This window comes from Rhipicephalus microplus, chromosome 4 (genome assembly GCF_043290135.1).
Source record: "Rhipicephalus microplus isolate Deutch F79 chromosome 4, USDA_Rmic, whole genome shotgun sequence".
NCBI classification, from domain to species: Eukaryota; Metazoa; Arthropoda; class Arachnida; order Ixodida; family Ixodidae; genus Rhipicephalus; species Rhipicephalus microplus.
In genome coordinates this window covers 148,729,931-148,756,245 of record NC_134703.1, presented here as the reverse complement: position 1 = coordinate 148,756,245, position 26,315 = coordinate 148,729,931, and the positions used below count along the sequence as shown (strand labels likewise).

The 26,315-nt window shown below is 45.1% G+C and overlaps 1 protein-coding gene across 1 annotated transcript in view; it reads right to left on the bottom strand.

The window, feature by feature from the left end:
• Positions 1–26,315, bottom strand: part of LOC142814042 (uncharacterized) — a 93,345-nt gene that overhangs the window by 28,867 nt on the left and 38,163 nt on the right. Inside the window, exon 3 of the mRNA XM_075891985.1 lies at positions 23,741–23,836. Within this exon, the coding sequence (XP_075748100.1) occupies positions 23,741–23,836 (96 nt within the window). The remainder of the gene's footprint in view (positions 1–23,740; positions 23,837–26,315) is intronic.

The window sequence follows — 26,315 nt, the reverse complement described above, 5'->3', positions numbered from 1 at the left end:
ATTGGTTACTAAATGTTTTGACCATCAGGAGAGAATCTGACATTCATTATGTGATACAGCATGCTTTCTAACGAACGATTGAACCGAAAGCATTTAACGCAATAATGCGCAGTTCACTTTCCAAAGTACACTTTTTTATCCGGGAACAAAAAGTTTATAGCGAGATATTCTGGTCTTTCTCATAACCATTTTGACGCCAAAAGTTGGAGCAACTTAATCGTCACTTTGCTTATCAGCGTGGTTCAATTTTTGGTTCTATGAGTCGTTAAGCTTTAGGAAAACGAGAGCCCTTCAAACGCGCGTGGTCTCTTCTCCTTTTTCTGAACTTGTATGAGGTTTCACAATTTGAATGTATAAAGCATGGATCGCTTGCGCTTCAGAAAGGAGAAATTAATCCCTGCACAGCGTGAGAAGTGTAGAGTCGATAGTTTTACCGTTAGATACATTCATTCGCACAGTCATCATTTCAGTTCTCTTCCCAAGTTTCTCTATTGAAGTCAGAAGTGACAAGAAGCCTCTCGCATATTCACAGTGGCATCTGGCACGGCCTCTTGAGCCTGATATAGCCGAAAACACAACATTCATCTAAACAAATTAGCTGGTTCAATCTATGAGGCAGCGCACAGAAACCGGTAAATAGTCTGTCCTCCCACAAAGTTTCTTGCATCACCGCCTTGACACCCACGAAGCCCCACTGTAGTACATCAAGTACACCCATACTTCACTACACCTCCGAAGGTAAACTTACTTTACACTTCTCACAGCTCACTCTACAGTTCTCACGCTCTCTGCTAACAATAAAAAAATACGGAACGAAAGCAACGTGGAGAATATGGTTTCTGTTTTTAACCAGGAAGCAAGTTTGTTTCGTAAAGGCCAAAGAGAAAAGCCTAGCTGCCTAACGACAACACAGCATCTATGCTCTGCAACCAGGTGGCCATCCACTGTAGTGCCATTGCCAACCCTCTTCAGCAGCTGTAAAAATCGCATGGAAGGGGCTAAGCTCTACGGCCTTGTCGCGGGTGACTACAGACATTTCATTCTTAAGAAAAGGGGTACCAGGCCTCATTTGCCGAGTTCATAGGAATGGTTTCAGACAAACCGTACGAGGTCTACTATTGTTCTGTACGTTTTAACAGGCTCCCTACGTGTGGACTGTTGTGCTTTAGTCGCATTACAGAAAGACACTCACTGTGCGATGTTTTACCTAAGAGTAGTATCAAGAGATCTCTGGCGTCCGCTGAGCTTGCTAATACACTCTTTCCATGGCAATATTTTCGCAATAAACTTGGAAAACAACGCCAGAACGCAATGAAATAATTTTGACAGAAACGCAAACGCAACCAAGATAGTTTTTATATTCGTTCGGCAAGGGCCTATCAAAGTTTGCATCACACCGGCTTTCCTATTGTACTCTCGAGAGCCCAGCGTACTTTCTAAACTGCACTAACTAAAATCGTAACTTCGGCTAAAACCGTAACACCCAATGAAAGTAACCCGTTTTGTTGTCTATTTTTCATAAATAAATGTGTGAAATCTCAATAACATCCGACCAGTACTTCTGTCATGGGCCATGTTGGACTAATGTTCTAGGAGTGAGCGGATACGTCCATTCACTCACCTTAAGCTTGCATGCCCTTCCTCTACGAGTATTTGCATTTGCACTAGGTTCAGTTTGGGTTTGGTCAGTGTGGGTTTCGGCACGCTAATATTTGAATTTTAGGCTAACGTACACGAAATGCAAAAAATAAAAAATCACACTATATCTACGAAGTGAATGATGATGAGTAGGGTGAAGCATCCATCCGTCCGTCCATGCGTCTGTGCTTCTGTCTGTCCGTCCGTTCATTCGAATGCTCTTGCTTCCGTTCATCCACGTGTTCGTCCGTGCGTTCGTCTGTCGATGCGTCCCTTAGTGCATTCGTCCATTAATCTGGCCGTGCGTCTGTTTGTCTGTCGGCACCTGCTGAGGGAGACCTTGGCAGGTACGAACCACGACGATCTAGGAGGGACAGACCCACGCCTGTGGGCGCTTCGCCCCTAAAAAATGAAATGCTAGAGCAGAAAGACTTCGAATGATTTCGACTGGTTGATGGTGTTAAGGCTGCTTCGTGTTTAACTCTCTCAGCAATCAAATGATGGTACAACGGCGCACTCGGCAACGCTCATTAGTCAGATGTCTCGGTGCAGCAATCGAGTTACCCAGCTGGCTCCCACGACCATGCGTCTTGGCTGTTGCCCGGTCACAATCTTTTCAATCATGCAAGAAGAGAGACGCATGCATCGAGTTCTACTGTGACCGACTTTGTCTCAGTGGGCACAGGCTTTCACCGAACACACATTGGCATTTACAAAGTGTCCTTCAGGTTTCATGTGAAAGCGAAATGTTTTTTCTCAATATAGTAAGGACAATTTTTATAGTTTGACATTCCAAATTCATGACGTAATAAGACATACGCCGTAGTGGAGCGTACTGGGAATTCGGACCGCCTGGTGTTGTTTAGCCTACTGTGAAAAATACCTCCATGGGTCTGAGGCATCTCCACTTTCACTGAAAATGGGGCCGCCAAAGGCCGGTATACCACACCGCTACCTGTAGGCCAGCAGTATAGCACAATCATTACCAGACCACCACGACTGCCGTCTTATTCATAAGCTATGCCGACACGTTTAAGGAGAAAAAAGAAAGCTCCTCCCACCTGGCACAATATAGGTTTGTAAGTACTTTCTAACAACGATTAGCTTACGACGATAACATTGGATAAATTGTGTTTACTCGTAGTACAAATAAATGTACTCGTAGTGCTAATAATTGTACTTAGATAGTGCGAGTCACCTCATTCATTTGCTTCTTTGCCATGTACTTAATCCTGAACTTCCAATACGCTTGAGATCGAGCCGTCATGGAGCTACTACACTCGAACTCGCAGAGAAAAAGAGACATGGATTAGTGTCATGACTTCAAATAAATTTCTTTCGCATCATTTTATTGTGCCGCAAACATTAGTGGATGTTTTATTTTGTTGTGCATTCACTAAATTCTTTATTTTGTTCTCACGTCTTTCTGATGCGTCATGTCCCCTTTAAAAAATGCACCCTAGAGTGATGCAAAATAAGTTGACCACCAAAATTTTCAACCGCTTCGATGCTGCACGCAGCCTGTTTCTTCAGCACGCTCCTTAGAGAGCTGCAAAAAGCTACCTACTGTCCCTAAATACAAGCTCACTGTGCGCAATACATGTGCAGGCCTGTTTACATTACCTGTGTATCCAGCTTTATAGTGACTCGAACGGGGGGACATCTTCAAACATCCAATTGTCTAGTTTTCATAATTCGCAGTCCTTCTGCAGAGCTTTCTAGGAGCACGATGCAGGTATTTTTGACCTTTGAGCAGCTTAATGGCAAAAGAATATCCCCAGAGTGAATGATGAGTGGAGTGAAGCTTCAGAAGGTTTTATCGGCAAACCCTGAATTGTCCGTCCGCATGCCGCGTCCGTCTGTCCATCAGACTGTACATCCGTCCGTTCATCTGTATGTATGTATGTATGTATGTATGTATGTATGTATGTATGTATGTATGTATGTATGTATGTATGTATGTATGTATGTATGTATGTATGTATGTATGTATGTATGTATGTATGTATGTATGTATGTATGTATGTATGTATGTATGTATGTATGTAGATGTATGTATGTATGTATGTATTATGTATGTGTGTATGTATGTACGTATGTCTGTATGTATGTATGAATGAATGAATGTATGTATGTAAGTCTTTTCGTCCGTTCATCCATGTTGTGAACACTACAAGTACCGCCATCTCAAATCTTTTCATCATATATTGGAAGGATGGATATAGGTATCCAGTTGTGACCTTTACATCAGCTGGCGGCTCTCGCCACCTAGCCAAAAAGCTAAGTACTATAACCATGTGTTGCAGGATTGAATTTCACTCGCTCCGCGATTGTAGCCACAAATCGTTTAGCCTCCTCTTGGTTATTTATTACTGTTAATCTCTATTTTTCTTTCACTGTCCCTAAACCTCGATGCCTTGAAAAATTTCGTGCCATCATCTTGGACTATAGGGTGGAGCCCTTTAAAGAACATCATCAAATGTTCAGCCGTTTGCTCCTCGTCTCTACACACACTACACAACGTGTCTGTGCCTTGGTATTTGGCTCGGTACGTTTTGGTCAGCAGTACTCACGTTCTGACATCTAACAGCAGAGAACAACACCGAGATTTACCGTGAATATTTTTTTTTGTAATTTCCTGCTTGAAAGTTTGGTAGGTTTCCAGTGATGATTCAATAAGCATTTAAATCTTCCACATGTCCCTCTCTGTTTACTTCACCTTCTCCTTAACCGACGTTTCATGTAGGCGTCGTATTCTGTGGTTGTCTAAAACTTGTTGGACAATTTCTGAGATCGCTTCTTCTATTTAATATCAAGATTCTTCATGTACAAGTAGCTGAAAACTTTGCTAGCCCAATGCTTCTCTCCCAATTTCTTCAACTGCTCCTCAAATTCCATTTTGCTGCTAGCTTCCCTGCACTCGAACGATGCCCATTCCATGTCACCCTGTACCCCCTGATTGGGGGTGTTCCCTTGTGATTCGATAGCAAGTCTATTTGTGCCACGTTGTTTAACTTACAATCTTGCTTGAACCTCTGATCTCATGCACAAGACTGCATCACCGAAGGTCAAACCCGGGACTATAACGTTTTTCCGAATCCCTCACACTATGACATATCTCTTGTAGTTCTACAGTGCCCTATTTTTTATTACAGCTGTCATCTTGTTACCCTTAGTCATTTAGTCATTACGTATCTTACGAGCTCCCTTAGGTACTCAGCTCCGTTATTTACTCATTCGCCCAAATACTTCCATTTATCCACTATTTCTAGCGTGGCTTCCAGTATCTTATGCTCACTGCCTTTGTTATTGTTAAATGTTATGAGTGCCAATTTTTTCCCTGTTGAACTTCAAATCTGAGCAATCTTTCTCATTACCGCAGTTGTCTATCAATCCCGACAAATCTTCGTTGTTATCGGTTATTCATGCAATATTGTGCATACATGAATGCTGGCAATGACTGTTCGACGCATTTTTATTGCTTGGGGAAAAAGAGGCTGAAGCTGAGTTGACTCACCTCCAATTCGGCTTCTTGTTCTTGTAGGTACAACATAAATAACAGTGGTCACAAGAGAAATTCCTGTCGAAGCCAGCGTTGTATTTCTATAGGTTCGGATAGTTGTTGTTCTCATTTTATAACTACCTTGTTACTTTTATAGATATTCTATGGAATATTAGTTATTTCATCTTCCACATCTACTGTATCTAGCATTTCTCACGTCTTCTTGAATGACACTATAGTAAGCACCATTGGTATCTAGAAATGCCAGCCACAAAGGCCTGTGCTCCAATTTCGCTACTTCAATTCACTGCATCAATGAAAGCATATTTCCCCCAACTTCCTTCGTTTACGCAACCAATTTTGTTGTTCTCCTACGAGCCCTTCATTCTCCGCCCATGTCTGTAGTCTTTCAATTACTATCTGCATCACCAGCCTGTAAACTATTGATGTCACTGTTATACGTTGGTAGTTGTTTAAATCAGCTTTGTTCCCCTTTCCTCTATAGATCATGCTCATCCCGCTTAGTTTGCGCTGATTGGGGACTTCATCATTCATTATTGGCTCTCTTGCTGCCTATCCTAATGTTTGCTTAGAGTTTGGTTCTAGTTTCTTTAATAACATAATCAGAACGCCGTCAAGGCCTCTTGATGTACTATTAGAAAACCCTCTTCTCTACTCTTTTTCACACTCGCTGTCGCCGTGTAGGCACTGTGCTGATTGGTCTATCCTCATCTGGTATGGTGCTTGCAGTGCTTTCTTTGTGTGTATATTTTTCTTGCATTATTGTCTATATATATTTTATTGCCTCACGCTCTTTTTAGTCGAACCCCTGCAACTGCAGTTATAAACCTCTGTTCCATGCTTGTCTCATTACTCAGCGACTTGACATGAATCCACAACTTTGCAACTGCCTTTCTGTTTTGTTTTACTTCCGCCATTCATTGCCCCCCCTTTATTCTAATCTTTTAACTGATCAGATTGCAAGCTTCCTTTCTGCAACTCAGAAAGCTGCCACATTTTCTTTTGGCATGAACTTTCGGTTTACCCCCCTGTTTAGCATATTTGTGTCCCCTGAAAGCTTCCTGACGTCTTACTGTGGCTCTCCAAACTTCCTTATCCCACCAGCTTTTGGGTTTGTGTCTCCTTTTTTCGGTTGATCTGACTCATACTTTAGCAAGCTCTAACTCAAGAAATCGAGTTAGATTTGTGTACGTTCACTGTTTTAGAATTCTCGGTGATTAATTTCACAACCTCCTTAGTTGCTATTTCTATTTGCCTTTCTTAATAATTATTGCCATGTGGTTGTTCACAATATCTCCTTCCCATTTTCATTTCTCTTTCAAAAACCATCTTCATACGTTTGTGATCAATACCTAAGCTTAGCCGATCATACCTTCTGTGTGACATCAATGCATAACCTTTAGTCGACTACAGCCATCCCACTTCCCAAGTTATCTGCCCTTCGTGCTTCTCGGTAATGTTGCAAATGATTAAATCATGCCGTTCACCCATATTCATTAGCATTTTGCCTCTTGGGTCAGTATATCCCTCCAATACTTCTATCCGTTCGTTCATATCTCCTGATATATTTACCTCACATTCTTCTCCTAATTCTTCAATGTCACTTTTTATGCTCTGCCCCATTTCTAGGTTTTCCTATCTGGCTTTTGCCCCTGTTCCCAAGTATACAAAGCCCTGGAGTGTCATCTGCCCTGCCACTCTCCCTTTTAGCCATAATTGTTCCTGAATGCCTCCCTGACCCTTTGGCAGTCTGTACTTTAAGAATAAATGTCCCAATGATACCTCCTTTTCTGCTGCTTTCTCTTCTATTACGATATTCTCATACAGAGTCCGAATGGCTAGGTGGTCGTTTCATGTCCTAAAGATTTATTTTTACAAACCAAAATATCGTCAGCTTCTTCTACCTTAGCTGTCCTTCTATCTCTCCCCACTTCAACCTATTCTCGCGTCCCTGCATGCGAATATACCCTACGTCTGATTTGCGTAGCCCTTGTGCCTACGTCGATTTTTACCACGGACTCTACATGTCTTAGATATTGGTGCTACTTCGGGATTGTGTCTGTCTATACCGGCTGTAAAAAAGTCCCCCTAGGGTTTTTCCTCGTTACTAGCTATACTGTATCCTGAAGGGCCCACGTTTCCCCCAAAAAAGCTACTGCGCGTCCTGCAAGTCGCCAACCAATTTCAAGACCTAGCCTTCTATCGAAGTGAATTCTGTGTAGTTGAAAACCACCCCATCTATGCAGCTGTCTGTTCATTTCTCTTACCTCAAAGCCTTTCTTTTGACTCCTTTCCTATATCTCTTTGTTTGTGTTGACAACTGCTCTTTGCATGTGACCCTGACGCACGGGTACCTCCGGTATCGTGCATATCACTACCTGTACCTGAGGAAAAAGGGCGCATGTCGTCGACCCCTTTCGCCAGCATGATCGCTAGTCCTGCCGATTCTTCATTTAGGACATCTGTTAAACCACCCACAATTATCACGAGGTTTCACCCATTAGCTTTAGTTGTGAGTTTAGCGCTCGCTTGCCTCATGACTGCTTCCAGCTGATGTCCTGGAAACGTCCCTACTGACACCCTCTTGTCGCCTCTAACCCTAGCTTTTGATGCTTCTTCGTATTGGTTTATATACGAGTCTCTGGCAATTATTACGTGCTCCGAATTTTTCGCTAGGTTGTCCTGCACCTGGAGGTTACTTGCGCTTTTACCGCCAGCTGCTTTGTCTCCTCGCACCCACACCACTACTTCGCTGAAGCTGGATTTTGTGAATATTCAACGGGTTGAATCTCTTTTTTTCCGAACCTGTTTTCACTTTCTTCTCCGCAGTTCTGGGTCCCGGTTCTCTACCGTTCTCTACATCGGCTACTCCTTTGTTCACCTTCGCTAGTTCACCTCGGATGACCTGGGCCTTTCTCCCATAGCCCTCGTTTTTCTTGCTCTGCCACTACCGCTGTCTCCAGCCCGGTGACTCTCATTAGCAGTTCCCTCTCAGCCACCACCATTTTTCCCATTTTTCTCTCAACCTCACACTGCCTACACTTTTCGTCAGCCTCCTCCGCATTCGTGTCCGCACAAGCTTCCATTTTGAGACACACCCCGTATCCTGAACGTTTTACAGTCTTGTAACCATGTTTTTTGACACCAGTTGTCCTGCTGAATTGTCCCACTGAATAATTAGAAAACCTGGCGTACGATGAACCCTGCTCTAAAAAAACCTAAGCTCCACTATTAAATTTTGCGTGCTCGGTGTATGTGCACCCCCACCACGTGATGGCAGAAGAAAATACACGCACACAAAAACAAGTAAATACCAGGTGACTGACTGAACCTAATGCTGTACAATGTACTGGGTGCCATAAAGGTTACACTGCTGCCTTCTAAATAATATAATCAAGCTCGAAACAAAACAAAAACACCTATCGACGCAGTCGATCAGGAGCCCTAGCAAAACACGTTCATCCACCATGCCAGCCAGAATTGAATTATTCATTATAAAGAAGTACCAACATCTAGCGGACATTCCAAGAACTATGCGAGAGGTGGCTACCTACTACATACATCAAGGACACACGACCCACTGCTTAGGAAGCTTCGCCCCTAAAATTCATCTGTAACTACATAGCCCACAGTACAATTACCAAGCTTAGCATCACAGCGTTTTTCTTTGCACCCAATGAAAATGCGACGCTTGAAATAAAACCAAACAAGGAATAGAGTGTTCAGATGAATTGATTTATCAGAGAAATGGGCTAGGTTTTTTTAAGTGGGCTACAAAGAGATAGTTTTCCTAACATATTGAGGCCGCAGGGTTAACTTAAGCAATAAAAAAACTTTGGCCCAAGCATGTCACTACGAAACTTTGACACACGCATGAAATTAGCGTTGCAGCACTTATTAGGTGAGTTCAGTACACTCACTTTTCATCAAAAAAAAAGGTTTTTTGCAGATGGGAAAACTCCTCTGTATCCCCGTGTTTTTTCAGATGTGCTGCTTGCAAACTTCAAATCTATCTTCATACCAGTGCAAATGAAAGTGACTAATTTTCTGAGCATGCTTCGTACTACGAATCGCAGCGCACGGCCAAAGACGCCATCGCTTCGCCTTTCTCGTTTTGTAGACCCGGTTTTTCTCGAGGCACTCTAAAGAACTCTTAAAATGCCACTGGACGCCGATGAAGCTAACAAGCTATCTTCGCAAGTGATCGAAACCACCCTTTTACTTACGCTAGTAGACTGTGCCTCCGACTGTCGCGCTATATTGCGGCCTAGCGGCAGGATTGTGCAAACAGGCACATAAAGGCAGGGCGAAAATGGACCTCTCTAAAAATTGACGTATGCCCTTCTACAGCGGCTACCAAGCACTGTGGTAAACTGGAGCGCTGGCGGAGTGTCGTCTGCTCGCGGAAGCGTTGGCCCAGTGGCTAGAAGAGGGAAGTGTGATGAACGCGCCCGCTATCGTGTAACGCCTTGAGAGGAAACATGCAGGTGGCACTGGCACACGTTTGCACGTGTGCCAGCGCCAGCAAGAAACGCTTTGAGGTGGTGGAAATAAACAGAGAGGTGCTTAGCTGGGGTGCTTCTCAACGAGACAGAATACACTTCTATGAGCGGCTAGGTCATGAGGTGGGTTGGCGACTTGCAGGACGCGCAGTAGCTTTTTGGGGGGCACGCGGGCCTTTCGGGATGCAAGATAGCTAGTAACGAGGAAAACAACCAGGGAGATTTTTGACAGGTGTTATGGACAGATACGATTCCGAAGTGGCACCAGTATCTAAGATAGGTAGAGTCTGGGGCAGAAATAGACGTAGCCACGAGCGCCGAGGCAAGTCGGACATAGGGTATATTAACATGCAGGATCGCAGGAACAGGCCGAATTGGGAAGAGATAGAAGAAGAGCTAAGGGAGCAGAGGCTGAGGGTATACAATTTTGTAGAAACACGTCTTAGGGACATGGAACAACCTCCTAACAATCCGGACTACGCGCGGGAATTTTTTAATAGAACAGAAGGCAGCAGAAACAGGGTGGTATTGGGGCATTCATTCATAATAGTATAGACTGGAAAAGGGTCAAGCAGGAGTGCAAGAAACATTTATGGCTAAAAGGGAAAGTGGCAGGGAAAATTACACTCCTGGGTTTGGTGTACTTGTGGACGGAAGCAAAGGCTAGAGAGGAAAACCAGGCAAAGGTAGAGTGTATATCAAAGGAAATTGAGGAGTTAGGAGGAGAGTGTGAGATAATTTTACAAGGAGATATGAATGCACACATAGAAGATTCGGATGAGTATACAGACCCAAAAGGCAAAATGATCATGGATATATGTGAAAGGCATGATTTTATCATTTGCAAAATTACCGGGAAGTGTGAAGGGCAAATAGCATGGGAATTTGGAAAACTGCTGTCGACGAAATATTACGCACTGATGTCACATAGACAGTATGATAAGCTCTGAGGAATGCACATAGATGAAGGTGGCTCCAGAAGTCAAGGTAGTGATCACAAACCTATCAAGCTAAGTTTTGGAAGAGCAGGGAAAGTGGGAAGGAGACAAGATGAGCAACTACAGGAAAAGTTTTAATCAGAAAGGCAAATAGAAATAGCTACTAAACAAAGGGAGAAAGCAATCACCCAGATTAGTAAAACAGTGTGGACATACACGAATCTAATAGACTGTTTTAGCTAGAGCTTGCTAAGGCACGTGACAGGTAAGCCGGGAAAAGAAGACACAAACGCAAGAGTTGGTGGGATGAGGAAGTTAAGAGAGCCATAGCAAAACTTCGGGAAGCCTCTAGGGAACACAGACATGCTAACCAGCGGGGTGAACCGACAGATGATGTTGAAAGAAAATTGTAAATCTTTCTAAGCTGTAGAAGAAATGTATCCCTTCTGATCAATGAAAAGTTCAAAAGAAAGGGAGCTCAGTGGCTGGCAGAAGTACATAAAAAAGATAGAAAGGCAACTGCGAAATTTTGGAACCTTCTAAACTTCCTAGGAAAGGAGACGAGCCTATAGCAGAGGTTTATATCTACAGCTCAAGGTGCTAGGCTGGAAGAGGACGAAGCTCTTGAATATATAAGAACAAGAGTGACAAAAAAGTTTCAACAAAGAAGTGCTTTATGCACCACAATAGAGAAGGATAAATCAAGTGGCACAATGGTTTTGCACGACGAGAGTGGGAAATGGATTTCATGAATTTTTACAACCAGAGTGGGAAATGGCTGAGAAAAGGGTTCCTAGTAGTACATCAACAGGCCCAGATGGCTCCAATTATGCTGATAAAGACATTCGGTCCGAAATGTTAACAGGCTTTGAGAGAGGCATTGAGCAAAATTTTAAGTGATGCTGAAGTCCCCAATAGACGGAAACTTAGCAAGATGAGCATGATCTATAAAGGAAAGAGGGACAAAGCAGACATAAACAACTACCGTCTTATAACAGTGACATCGGTTGTCTACAGGCTGGCGATGCAGATTATGAAGAAAAAACTGCAGACATAGATGATGGGGTGCTGGGATAACTGCAGAATGGGTTCCGAAAACACAGGAGGTTGAAAGACAACCTGTTCTCACTGTCGCATTGCATCGAAATATCAGAAAAGGAAAGAGAGACCCCTGTGGCTAGCATTTTTGGATATCAAGGAAGCGTACGATGGCGTGGTTCAAGAGGACTTGTGAGGAATACTGGACACACTAGGTGTGAAAGATGGAGACGCTAATGTTTTAAAAGATATCTATCAAGCTAACAAGGCAGTTATAAAGTGGGAAAATTAGGTATCCAAGCCTGCATAGGTAAAACGGGGGCTTAAGCAGGGGTGTCCCCTGTCACCCTCGTTATTCTTGATGTGCCTACAAAGATTAGAGGCCAAATTAGAAGGAAGTGGACTGGGCTTCCACATCTCTTTTGTCAAACAAGAAAAACTCATGAAACAAGCACTACCAGCATTTGTGTACGCAGATGATATAGTGCTAATGGCCAACAACAAGGAAGATTTGCCGAGATTGATGGACATATGTGGTAAAGAGGGAGATAGGTTAGATTTCAGATTCCGTAAAAGAAAATCAGCAGTCATGATTTTTAATGATAATGAAGATAGTGAGCTTACAATACAGGAACGCTAGAGATAACAGATAAATACAAATATCTGGGCGTATGGATACGCAATGGGGCCAAGAACCTAAGGGAACACAAAATATACGTGACGACTAAAGGTAACAGGAAGGCAGCGGGGATGAAAAACAAGGCACTGTAGAAATGCAATAGGTATGATCGTGTGAGAAGAATATAGAAAGGGGTCATGGTTCCAGGCCTGACGTTCGGCAATGTCGTCTTGTGCTTGAGATCAGAAGTTAAAGCAAGATTAGAAAGTAAGCAACGTGAAATTGGTAGGCTTGTCTTAGGAGCTCACGAGAATACACCAAATCAGGTGGTACAAGGTGGTATTGGATGGACATCGTTTTAGGGTGGGGAAGCTAGCAGCAAGATAAATTTGGAGAAGTGATTGAGAGAAACGGGTGAGGAGAAGTGGGCTAGGAAGGTATTCAGCTACTGGTTCATGAAGAATGTCGATACAAAATGCAGGAAGCGAACTAGAAAATTGACTGGTAAATACTTAGAAAACAGCAGGGGGTCAAACCAAAAAGAATTATCGGTTAAGAAGATAAGAAGATAGTGAAGGTAGCTGAGACCAATATGTAGAGAACCGACATGATTAAGAGGTCCGCACTAGAGATCTATCGAACGTTTAAGCAGAAAATTGCCGAGGAAAAGATTTATGATAATACCCGGAGTAGTACTTGATTGTTTGAGGCCAGGACGGGAATATTGCGAACCAAGACATATCGGGCCAAACACAAAGGGGTAAACACGGTAAGCAGTGCATGTGGAGAGGATGAGAAAACTGCTGAAAACTTGATAATGTTCTATAAATGGCTTCACCCTATAGTTCAGAATGATGGCGCAGAGTTTTTCAAATCACTGGTGTTTAGGAACAGGGAGGGCAAAATAGACTTTAAGTGGGTAGAATTACCTGGAAGGAGGTTATTTGATTTGTGGCTTAAGTCAAGGCACGAGGGAAAATGAAACCCTTCACTACAAATACGAGTCCTCAACCTCACCATTTTAAGAAAAAAAATAAATCTAGTTTTTGGTTAACTAAGTATTACGGCTTTGTGGCGTTAGCCACCGCCCAATCTAAAGGGTACAGCCATATCAATTCATCCATCCATCCAACGTCACCCAAGGTGGCGATGCACTGCGCAGAGACGGGAATCAACCATGCGCGTGGGCAATGTGAAGCATTTAAAATATATTTTGTTGCTCTTGAATGGCCTCAAATGGTGACTGATCCAATATAGTAATTAGCTTCTGTAATTATAGGATGCCTACGCGGGTGCGCGACTGAACTGAAGTATCGACAGGGTGCTAAAAGTGAGCGCGTGACGACGTGAAACATTTATTGATGTGGAGTGGAACAATAGCTAAGTTGTGAGTCATTGCTTGCAAGACCTTCCATGGTGAACCGTCATTTTCTTATGAAATAATTTGCAAATAAAACCCCATTATCCGTAACATGCATACCTCTTTATAGCTACTTCTGCAAAGGCCATAGAGTTTCATACAATAATTCTTATGGCTAATGCACAATAAAACTCCGAGACGACAATCACGAGGGGTCTCTGGATGAAAACATTTTGTTTTCTGTGCACTGGTCATACAATGCGTATCCGAGTAGTTACTCACTATGTGTTGGCATTCTTAATGATTGGTCACGCGCCTTTTTTTAAACATAAAACAATTTTATAGTTCACAAGCGCACCAAGAACATTGTTTCCTTTGGTCAGGTGACGTGCCAGAGCGTCAGGTACTTTTTTCACGAGAAGATGCTCACTCCTTGTGGAGCGTCTTTGTGTAAAAACGCAAATGAGTGCGCGGAAATGAACTTAGTCACTGGATTGATGAGCCTTCGACTTTGTTGCGCGCAGCGCAGTTTGAAATATTTTTTTTCGCAAACAGTAAACTAGCTTTTCTGAGCTGCAACTGTGAAGCTAGTTGTAGCTTAATCACTTGGAAAAAAGTGGTTTTAAGGGTGTCTACAAATCCGAAGAGCTTCTCCGAAAGGCCTACCCAGAGACGTCTGCCCGTGGGGGGCAAAGAGTGTGGGAGCTTCTTCTAGTCACCTAGCTGGGAGGGGGGGGGGCACTAAATCTGCTATATACATTGAGAAGGTGGTGGGGCACTTTTCTAGTCCCCTAAAATGGGGGCAGAATGTTTACCTCATACACTGATTTATTTGGGATGTGGGCGCTGCAATATACCTTCACCCTCTCCTCTGAACGGGAATCCTTCGCATGCCTATCTCTTTCAATGCGGACAACGGACAAGTTCGCCATTCACAGTGTGCTTGAAGTTCAGCACGTCTCGTCAATGTACAGCACGCACACAGCCAAATTTTTTTGAAGCGGCTTGCCAGCGCACAGCATTGCTCCCCACCACTGCGATAACAGAGCTTCGTTCTTTGAAACGCCGAACAATGCATCCTTAACAATGCGTGCTTTTTATAGCTAACTTGTGGCCTGTAGTGCACCCTGGGACAAAGCAATGACTTTGTTTTCACGCCATGAGAGTGCATACAAAAGCATTGGTGTCGGAGCGCCACCGCACAAAAAGAAACGAGGGCGAACGCGCCCGACGAAACTGTCAGAAACGCGCAAGCAACGTATAAACGACTGCGCGCGCCCTCACGCGACTACTTCGCAGAGGCTTCATGGCGCTCCGTAGGCGCCGCTTGCCGCTCATCACACTTTCCTATTCTAGCCACTGTAGTGTTGGCTCAAACTGTTTCCTACAGCGTGCGGGCTTACGAACGCATCGTTGCGCGATTGTCGTGCGTCATAACTCTGCTTCAATCTGCACTCTTACAAGAGGCACCACCCCGAGCAACATGTAGTGAGGAAACACTGGTATCCTTGACTTATTATTGACTTGAGAAAATAATTGCTCACACAACCACAAAAATGCCCATTGATTTGGTAAATTTTCTCTGGTTTCGCAGCGAGTCCCCTGTGCTTTGTTTATCGGATTTCCGCTTAGCGGATGTTTTTGTTATTTCTTTTATTGTCAGTATGGCCATACAGCTTCATTATTAGTACCTTATGTCGGAGACTGTCACTTGTCACTCGTAATATGCTTCCGCACAATACGCAGTGCAAGACCATGCACTTCGTGAATGATAATTCCAAAATGCCACCCTTATAAATGAGTTCGAGCCCCACTGTACTTTGTATATTTGAATACTAATTGTCTGTTTCATATTCTGCGTGCAAGAAAGTTTGCACTTGAGACGCTGAGAGCAGTAAAAACCAGCTACCACCACGTGCTTGATCCTTGGTCGTGATCCTGTTCAATGGCCGCAAGGTACCGAACTATGTTTACTGTGGACCGATCATGTATCGCTGCACTCCCTACAAACGCCTGATAGACACTTGCCGCAACTGCTGCCGAGTGGGTCACCACCAAGACGTCTACCCACACCCCACCGACAAGGTGTGTGATCAGTGCGGTCATGGCCCTCCCGGACCGGACCACGTATGCTCTTCCCCAAGTCTGCACTGTGTGGAGGCGTGCACGTAACGGGTGACCGGACCTGCCGGAGCCGCTAATGAGTACCCTACCTCGTGCGGCGCCGTCGTTAACGTCGTCGACGTCGCAACAAGAGCCGTTCGTCACCGGTGCCCGCTGCAAGCTTCCTGCTTTCAGCATACACCCAGTCTACACCTACAAGGGCAGTTCAACCACAAGACCAGGACACACCGGACAGCTCACGGGCCCCAGATAACACCAAGTTCATTTGGGTAGACAAGGTCACCGGTAAAGGTGAGACCCGCGCCAACACGTGCTCCAGATCATTGCCACAGCCCGAAGCGGACAAAATTCAAGCTTTAGAACGCGAGAATACTTTCTTCGCAAAGAGCTTTCTGATATCAAGACGCTGCTTAAAACGCCCCAGCCTCAAGAGCAACGCGAGAGCAACGCGAACGAACCTCCCACTGCCTCTAACCAAGCACGCGGCGCGAAAAAGCGCGCAGACCCCACGCTAGAGGCCGAAGAACCTCTAATGATGTCGAGCATTATAGCACAGCTGACGGTGCTGCTAGAACAGTTCCGTTCTGACATACTGTCCGAAATTAACACCCTGAAGCTTCAAATGACTGAAATAACAGCCCGAGTACAAATCCTCCAAGCTGACCGGCATCAACAGATGCAGGGCCGACCAATATTTCATTATTACTCAAGGCTACCTCAAACAATCTCACCATTTGGCAATGTAATTACCTCAGCTTTCCTTACAACAACTACTGCGCTCAAACGCTGAGAACCCTTCTGTCCTCCTCCTTCAGGAGACGCTCATCGAGCATCCTGAATTGGGACGATACCACATAGAGTCAACGCCGACTAAATTTCAAGGCCCAAAGGCTACCGCAGTGACGTCAGAGGTTGGGGGCCCAGTTGCCCAACTGAGCATGCTCAGTAAGACGTTTTTTTTCTTCCACATCTTTTATTCGGCCCAATCAAGCCGCAGCAGCTGCGAGAGCGGGAGCGTTCGTTCTCCAAAACGTGAACGAAACGCAGGGTTTCCGCCGCGTTCGCGGCGTAACTGGGCCCTCACCCTCTGACGTCACCGCGGCAGCCTTTCCACCTTGAAATTTAGTCGGCGTTGATAGAGGCAATCTTTCAGAAGGGTAAACGAGGGATTGCAACTTGTATTGCAAAGTCTTTCTCGTACACTAAGCATGAAGTTCGTCCTGACTACCAGGTCGAACACATCTTGATAGAACTCATTCCGAACGCGCACCTCAAACAGTCGGTCTTTCTTCTTGAAGTATACAGCTCACCTGCCGACAGCAGACAAATCTTCATAGCTCTCTTTCAGAAGGCATGCAAAATAGCAGGCGACAACCCGCTATTGATTGCACGCGATTTTAGCGCTGCGCACCCCGATTGGGGTTACGGTTACCTCCACTCGAAAGGCAAAGTGCTTGCCATGCAGATAGCACACCACTGTCTCACTCTACTCACAGACCCCGCGTTGCCTACACACACGGGTAACTCGGTAACAAGAGATATTACTCTAGACTTAGCACTAGTGCGAAACATCCGCAACGCTACATGGATTAACACACAGGTCAACCTATGTAGTGATCACTACATCTGTAGCACCACCTTAATCGCATCCAGCCCACCACCGCGTAAATTCAAGGTAGTCGACTGGGATCATTTTCGCACCCTTAGAAAGCAAGATGACAACACCAACACCTCCGTTCGAGATTTGTTCGCTCGGTTACAAGAGGATGTAACGAGAGCGACCAAAGAAATAGAAACCACTCGCGATGCAGAGCGCATGGATAGCCGACTTGCTCACCTCATCGAGGCGCAGCAAGCCCTACGGGCAAAATGGAAAACTCAAAAGCTCAACCGCCGTCTTCGCAAAAAGATCGTGGAGCTCAACAAGCGAATCGAAGAGCACAGTCGCATTATAGCTATACAGAAATGGGACGAGGTATGCAACTCAGTAGGCGCCCAAATAAGTAAAGGATCCAAATGTAACCTGCTTAAACATCTGTTGGGAGACAAACACACAAAATCCAATCAGCAATTCACCATAGATTGCTTAATTCATAAGCTTCGCAAGGAAAATTTTACGGACGAACAGATTACACACGAGCTCATGGAGCGATACCTCTTTGCCGAATCGAGCTCAGACACGGATTAGCCCCCACCTCCAATGCACACGGAAGAAGACCCATTGGTTTCTCCCTTCACGAACAGGTTACACACAAGCTCACGGAGCGATACCTCTTTGCCGAATCGAGCTCAGACACGGATTACCCCCCACCTCCAATGCACACGGAAGAAGACCCATTGGTTTCTCCCTTCACGAGTCTGGAGGTGCAGGCAGTACTCGCTGAGCTGTACTGTAGATCAGCCCCTGGCCCAGACGGGATCACAAGCAAACTACTCAAAAATCTAGCGGACGAGAACATAGACTTCCTCACTAAACACATTAACGAGGTATGGGAATCCAACGAAATCGCGCTCGAGTGGCGCGACGCCGCCGTCGGGCTTATACCTAAGCCGGGCAAACCCCTTGAGCTTGGCTCACTCAGGCCCATCTCCCTCACCTCGTGTGTAGGCAAGGTGGCTGAGCACGTCATTCTCAAACGAGCCACGCAACATCCGGAAGAGAAACACCTTCTTCCTTTTAATCAAACAGGTTTCCGCCCGTCTATGTCGACACAGGACGTCATGCTTATTCTGAAACACAAGATCTTAACGGGCAAGTTCAGGGACACCAGGGCCGTGCTTGCACTAGATCTAGAAAAGGCATGCGACAACGTTAAGCACTCGCACATACTACAGGCGATTGCTGACGCTGGACCCGGTAACCGCTTCTATGCATACGTGCGTTCGTTTCTCAAAGACTGGAAAGCCACCAATAGACTAGGCTGTTTGGCTTCCAAGACGTACAACTTGGGTCCCAGAGGCACGCCGCAGGGAGCAGTTCTCTCTCCATTTATCTTTACCTTAGCTTTGAGTGCTCTCTCAAGAAAATTGAGCTCAATCCATGGCCTGGGCCACGCATTCTACGCCGAAGATATTACCATCTGCTGTGGGGGTGGTAGCGACGGGGCCATAGAGCGCAATCTACAGACGGCGGTGGACAAGATGCAGGCCTTCCTCCAACAGATGTGCTTACGGCTATCGGTCGAAAAATCTGAACTTTCACTTTACAGGCCGGAACTAGGCCCTAAATGGATCTCCAACTCACCCATATCTGTATACACAGAAGACGGTAAGCAAATACCACAAGTCACCTCAGTTCGTATACTAGGAATGATCCTGCAGGAGAACGGCAGGAATGGACTCAGCATAGAGCGCGTAGCCACTAAAGCACACTCGACGTCTAAACTAACCAAACTCGTTGCGAACGAACGAGGTGGGCTATCAGGAGAAAATCTACGGCGTCTCTTCCACGCTTTTCTCATGAGCCACATCAATTACGTAGCCGTAGCTCACCCCTGGACTAAAGGAGATGAGGACAAGCTTAATCTGATCATTAGGAAGAGTATCAAACAAGTACTTGTGCTCCTCATACCAACGAACACACCGAAACCTATGGCGCTAGGCCTTCATAACACTTTCAGTGAGATTGTTGAGGCCTAGAAGCTAGCCCAGATCGCTCGACTCTCCTCAACTGAGGCGGGACGTCAACCCCTGGCGTACCTCAAAATAAGCTCTCCAATCATCAACCAAAGAGAGTGCACGCTGCCGTCAGAGCTTCGCGAATGCCTCATCGTTTCGCCGCTCCCACGTAACATGCACCCGCAATAAAACCTCGGCCGACATAAGGCTAGAGCAGCTGCCCTCCTCAAAACGGCTGCAGCAATGTCCAATAGAGTAGCTTTCATGGACGCCACTATATACGTTAATTTCAAGCACTTCATAGCAGCCGTTACGTCGCTACAAGGTGAATACCTCACTTCTCTAACACTTCCCAACACGGAAGCATACCGCACGGAACAGGTAACTATAGCATTAGCCTTGGCGAGCACGGATCGCACAACAGTCTACACAGTCTCCAAAGCCGCAGCTATGGCCATTCACGCCGGCTTGGTTTGTAAAGAGGCAGCGCGCGTGCTCTCGCGTGAAACGTGTGCCGATACTAGACACTTTATCTGCTTCCCCGGCCACGTGGGCCATGATGCTCACCCCCTCATCCCTAACGCCGACGAGCTAGCTCACTCGCAGGCACGAGACCTTACTCGTCACGCCAGGAGTAGGGCGGCCCAAGGCCCAAGGGCGAGCCATGGCAGCGGGACCCGCTCCTAACGTACAACGAAATTTGTCAGAACTACCGCCTTGAGCGCGGAAAGTTTCCTCTACCTCATCCTCATCTAACGAGACCGCAAACTCTCACTTTACGTCTGTTACGAACATGTGCTTATTCTTCACCTATCTCTCATTCATGTTTCATTAGTGAAATAAAGCCGGGCTGCCTTCGATGTAGGCTCCCGAGATGCAATTTGCAACATATGCTGTGGCAATGCCCCATGCTGTGCGCGGCTGGAGGATCTCCAGCCACGGAGGAACAGCGGACCACTCTCCTCAAAAGTCCGAAAGAGGAAGATCGATTTCGGGCTGTCCGGAGAGCCTAAGACCTGGCCGTCGAGCTCCACCTCCCGGTCCCGTCGTGGATGCGGCCCATGGATGAGCCCCCTTCGGGGGACTTGTCTTTTTAGAACAAAATAAAGTTCAGTTCAGTTCAGTTCACCAGCACGCGCATAAAGCGGATACTTTCAATGCAGTGTTTGCTTTCAAGCAGTGTAAAACCTGCTGTCTCCGCGTTGTTCCTATCTCCATAACTGTAAGTTGGAAATTAACTTGAGGGTTTTGTACCTGACTGCGCAAAAGGTCATGACTAGCTAACTATTGGAAGAAATGTACAACGGTATGAGTGTCAGTGTGCATAATTCCCACAATATTCTATTTCGCTGTTTCAGCTCTTGTGATCTTTTGTTTCTTTACAGTTAATGATTATGCTAATTCAGTAATTTGTCGTTTGTATTCATCTGGCTCTCCATGCTGCCCAAAACATACAACTATTCCTGTCACCTTTGCCAAAAGGCCCAAGGACAAAACATCTGACGAACTCACCTCAGGCGTATTCAGAAAGAAAAATTGCGCAGCATGAACATTCCTGCGGTGTTAATAAGCACTCACTATCGGGGCATAGACGGTTTAAGCCAGTGAAACGTTGCTGCGAAAGGCTGTTAATGATCAGAATTACTTTAAAAGCAAAGGTGAAAGCCTCTTTAAGTGTGAGAAAGAAATAGACGGCCACAGCAGTGCTTACATAAGCTTACAATGTGAAAAAAGAACTGATGACGAGTGTAGCTTTTGTATCAATAGTCGTGAAACTACAACTAGCGCTGTTTGCCTTGACACGGGTAAACGAAAGAAGAGAGACCCGCAAAGCAAATATACGTGAGGCCTCTAGGTTTATGGTCAATAAAAATCAGACGCAATTGAACATAACCATGCAGTAAACAGCAGAATAAACTCTACGTAACAGCGCAAAAAAATGGCACGGTTTTTTACGCATTCACCCAAGGCGACCTGAAGGTGACAGCCGTCTGTTTCTTTTTGTTCAGTCAATTTATTGGTCCTCCCCTCCATCCTTACGATTGTTTTCTGCACCTAAAATGGCTTTGCATTGATTTATGACTGCAGTAATTCCAAATTTTTAGCACCTCACCTGGTTCTGCTTGGCCTCCGTAATTGGCGGGTCGATCACACGATAACGAAGCAGTGCAAAGCGACGGTGTCCTCTCATGACATGATCATGGGACAAACATGATGACCTTACACATTCTGGTGATCCGTGATACCTCGATGCCGTCGAATGGTGACGCAATCACACGCTGATTTTTGCGTTATTCCTATTGACGCCAATGCCGCAGAACGCCAAGGACACAAACGGTCAATTTTTGGGGAGCTATCTAAGGTTTCCGTTTAAAAACAAACGTGAAGCTCGACCGTTTGCGTCCCACGTCGGCGACGTCGAGTGTTCGAAAAAAGCCATCACGTAATGACAACATATAGAACGTCAGACATCGCGGGAAATCGTGACGTCATCAAATTATCTTGTGATCACTTCATTGCATGACATCCGAGCTTGGCGCAATGTGGTCTGATCATAGAGGCAATGCAAAATCAGTTTTTCAGTGGCTCCTATTTCGGAGGCAGTGCAAACATCGTTATGTCCAGCAAGTTTTCAAAAGGTGGTGTGAATCGTGGCGGGCTGTGCGTCGGCCGGGCGGTGCAAATGGGTCACTGGCCCCCTTCAAGTCACACCAGCGCCAGCACACACCCAAGCTACACCAGTGCTCTTCACCAGCCGCGATGCCAAACAGGTTTGCAAACACGAAACAATTCTACTGACAGTCACAGACTGGCGTGGTAGGCTCAGTACATCGACTGAGAAGAAAAATAATATAGCTTTCGCCACCGAATCGTCTTAGGTAGATGAATGATGATGGTTTAACTCCTTTATCTGCCAGGCGTCATTCAGAATGCTTAAAGCTCCTGTACACCTTGATTAATTCGCCGCGCTTGCCCTCGCTCCACAGGTATCTGCAGTTTGCCACACCACCCTCTGTTCACACCAGGAGTCAACATGCGCTAAATATTACGCCACTTCACCCCAAAACTGATTTGTTTAAGTATAGTTTTTTTCCCTTCACTGTTGAGCTTTGGAACTTGCTACCCGCGATACCCGCGGGCTCCCTTTGGAGCAGTTTCTTAGTGCAATATCACATGCGTGTTAAGTAGATATTTCCATGTTCTTTCGCTTTCTGTGCTCTTGCTCTGTTCATTCTGTATCTTGTGTAGTACTATGAACCACAAACTTGTGCCATATGCTCATGTTTTTGTTTCTGCTTGTTATCACCTGATCATTTGTATGTCCACTCCTGCAATAACCCTAATAGGGGCTGCAGTATATATAAATAAAATAAAAAATAAAATAAGGGACCCCCTAAGTTGTTAAAGAGGCATCTAAGTCTCTCATAAAAAAAACTCGTAGTTATTTACAGGGTCAGCTGCAAGTGTAAAATCCCAGCCCCGTAATCACAATGAGGACACAGGTGACAAAGGTCCAACTTAGCTGCAGCATCACAAACATCGAAGCCATGAAGTAGCACCAAGAAATGAACGAATAATATGATTGTTGGTGTTAAGGTTCTAAATTCACTATGCGATTACGAGAGACGCCGTAGTGAAGGGCTCCAGAAATTTAAGCACACGGGCCTAAAGCATTATCGCCACCGTCGAATATGCGGCAACCGTGGCCGGGATTCAACGCCGTAACCTGCGGGCTAACAGTCGAGTGCCTTAGTCAGGATACCACTGTGGCGGGTAAGCATGGAATCAAACGTCCAGTGACTTTCACGTGTTATCACAGTCCAGAACTGAGCAAGTGTGTCCGTCGCTTTCCTTATTCACCATGTTCAGTTTATGGCTATTTGCGACGAAAAATACAGTCTAGTATGCGTGAATGAAAGTCAGAGTTATCAGCATAAGCGTTTCTTCAAAATAGCAGCTCCCTATACCAGCCAAAACCACTCACGGTGCGCGATGTAAGCAGGTGAAAGCGGGAAAGCATCGTCTGCTCTGACCGCCGGCGCTCTGCTCTCCCATAATGCCCCAGTCCCGATCAACTAGGGGAAAGCGTGGCGCTACGATTTCTGGAAATTTCCATTACTCGGTTTTCGCAAACACCCTTCTAGTCACCCTATCTTTGTAGGTACGCATCTAGTATACCACAGGTTCACCACACGGATGCCAGTGTGAATATCCTTGTGTTTTGCTGAATGTCATTTGTATGTAGTTGTGTGTGTGTGTGTGTGTGTGTGTGTGTTGTGAGTGTGTTTGGGTGTTTGTGTGTGTGTGTTTGTGTGTGTGTCTACAATACTGAGTACATCTCATCCGACCAATATAGATGGTGCACGTGATAGAACTTACTTTTTTCACACATAAGCAGTTCCTGCTCCAGTCTCCATAAACTTTCTCAAAGCAACTTTGGCCAAACTTCTCTTCTCTCCGTGAAAGCATGTAGCCCTGAAGAAAAAAAAGTACGATTAGGGGAAAATGAATCGTGCTTTATTGAATAGAACTTGAATGACATGAACGTTTCGAAGTGCATATAATTGAGAAATTAGGGAAGGTTCGTGATTGTGAGCAGCGCAATTAAGTACCGTGCATCTGAAATCCATTTTCTGCAAACAAACAAAAATACATGGCCTGATAACCTTGAATATTATGGCCATCATCGAAACTTAAGTGGGTATTTGACTACTGCTTAGGGCGAAACCAAACAAGGTCCAGAATTGTGAACACTTTCTTATGTTGTATGTTCAGCCAGTCAATAGTTGTTATGAATGTTAGCCCCAATTTTCTGTTCTACGAAATGCATGTTTCTCGCTGATTTTCATCAGCCTGCTCTGTGTATTGCTTTTTGATGTCGTTTTTAATATGCTCGGCGTATTGAGTTTTTAATGCTTGTCATGTTACTGCTTTTATTGTACTGGTAGGTCGGATCATTCAAACTGCGTATACGTAGCCATCATCACATCATTCTTGGTGTTTATGAACCTGTGGTAGCTATATGGTAAGAAAAGTGAAGTAAGTACTTACTACAATAGACGCAAAAAAAAGATAGTAGGAAGGAGCCAAAATATAGGGAAGGTTTTCAGCTGCACAAATGTGAAACCTACGGATGGCCGAAGCATGCATTGTGCGCTAGTGTTTTCTGTAGCGACATTGCTGCTAATGGGCAACTAGATACAGAAAAAAGTCAATGAAAACGAACAAGAGCTTTATGAATATCAACATATTTGTAAACGTTCTAAACTTATTTACCTTGTAAAACTCGTAAACCTATTTATCCCCAGCGAGAGGTGTGCCCTGGTTCTGTAAAGACTATGCACATAGATGGTGGCTGCCGTATCTTCGATTTCGCATCACTTTCGCGCTTCGTAAGCTTGTGTAGAACCTGCTGATATGACCTCTTTATTCTTCGAAGTTATAGCAGGCAACTTTTCTTTGGCTAGACATTTTGCCGCCATGCCATCTACCGACATCAACTATAATATTGTATTCTGGCTATCGCTTGCGCCGAAGCGTACGCACAGCCAACCCTGTGATTGCACTACACTGGGGATCAATTAAGCACCGGCAAATTAGTCAATAAACCACCACCTTTACACCTTCTCAACCAAGGCTTCTTGGGCGTCAATATAAGCCCAGCTGGGCTGTTGGCAACATGCATGACCCCCCCCTCCTTTAATGCAGAGCCGAAGCTGCTGTGACGTCAGCTTTTCTACTCCCGCGCAACAGCCCAGAAAGCAGAGGATCCTCCTCGCCGATAATGGGGTCTATACTCCATCTCACCAATGCCTTCAGCACTATCCAAGTTACGGGTTGTAAGAAAGCCATACCATTGCGCAGCCATAGTTTCAGATATAATCACCCTACAATTGGCAAGGTTGAGAAACTTGTAATACTTTGGCACCTGTTTCTTCACACCGGTGTGTGATCTATCGTTCTCCGCATTTTTATCGTGTGCTAAAAATTACTGTATTAGCGATTACTGGTAGCTGTGGATAGAATTAAATACAAATCAGCGTGGCAGCATTCGTGCAGGCACATGCACTCGCTTGTATTTGTGCTTTCTATTCACCCATTGCACTCGCAACATCCAATAAATGGTGATATTTTGAAATGAGTCATCACTTACTGCCATCTCACGCTGCGTCATATCCCTCTCATATACTTTCAGCTAGCGCTAAGGCCTTCTAAACCACAAACAACGATATTTCTCTTTTAGAGGAATAAAGTAGCCATTATTCCGTACCTCCACGGTTTTTAACATCCCCTAAAACGCATTGCTGAAGGTTCAAGTGTTGCGTTTGGTTTTTTTTGCGCTAGATAAACTGCTTTGTGCAGATTTAATAGGGCGTGTGGCCCTATGACGCGCAAGTGCCGTGACGACCTAAAAACAATTTTTGTTGACTGTACAAAGAGTACAATATCTACTCTGCCTTTGACTTGTAGCAACTTTCTTGGCCAAACGGGACCATGTCTTAATGATAGACTCTGAGAGCATCGTTACAACGTGTCAGAGACGAAAGGAAATTTTTCAGTGGACATTGCAAGCACATCAAACGATACCTGTTGCAGCTTGGCGACCTGGGCGGGAGAAAAGGCTCAGAAACCTACCGATCTTCTAGATCATAGAGGAGCTTTTACTGGATCTACAATCAGAAAATCAGGGCAATGCCCTTACACGGCACTTATTTCTGCCGGCTTGGGATAATGCTACGAGCGCACGACTAGAGCAGACGTGCTTCACACCAGTTCTTGTTATTTTCGTGCGGACGGGTAGAATCCAGCTTTACACTTTCTCAAAATATATTCTATCATCTTCGTAACATCGTTCTGCACCAAAAGAGACTTTTCTCATACTGATGCGTCAAATTTTGGCTATTTCAAGCACACTTGTTGACCAGACCTCGTGGAAGCTACTCTCGCCCAACCA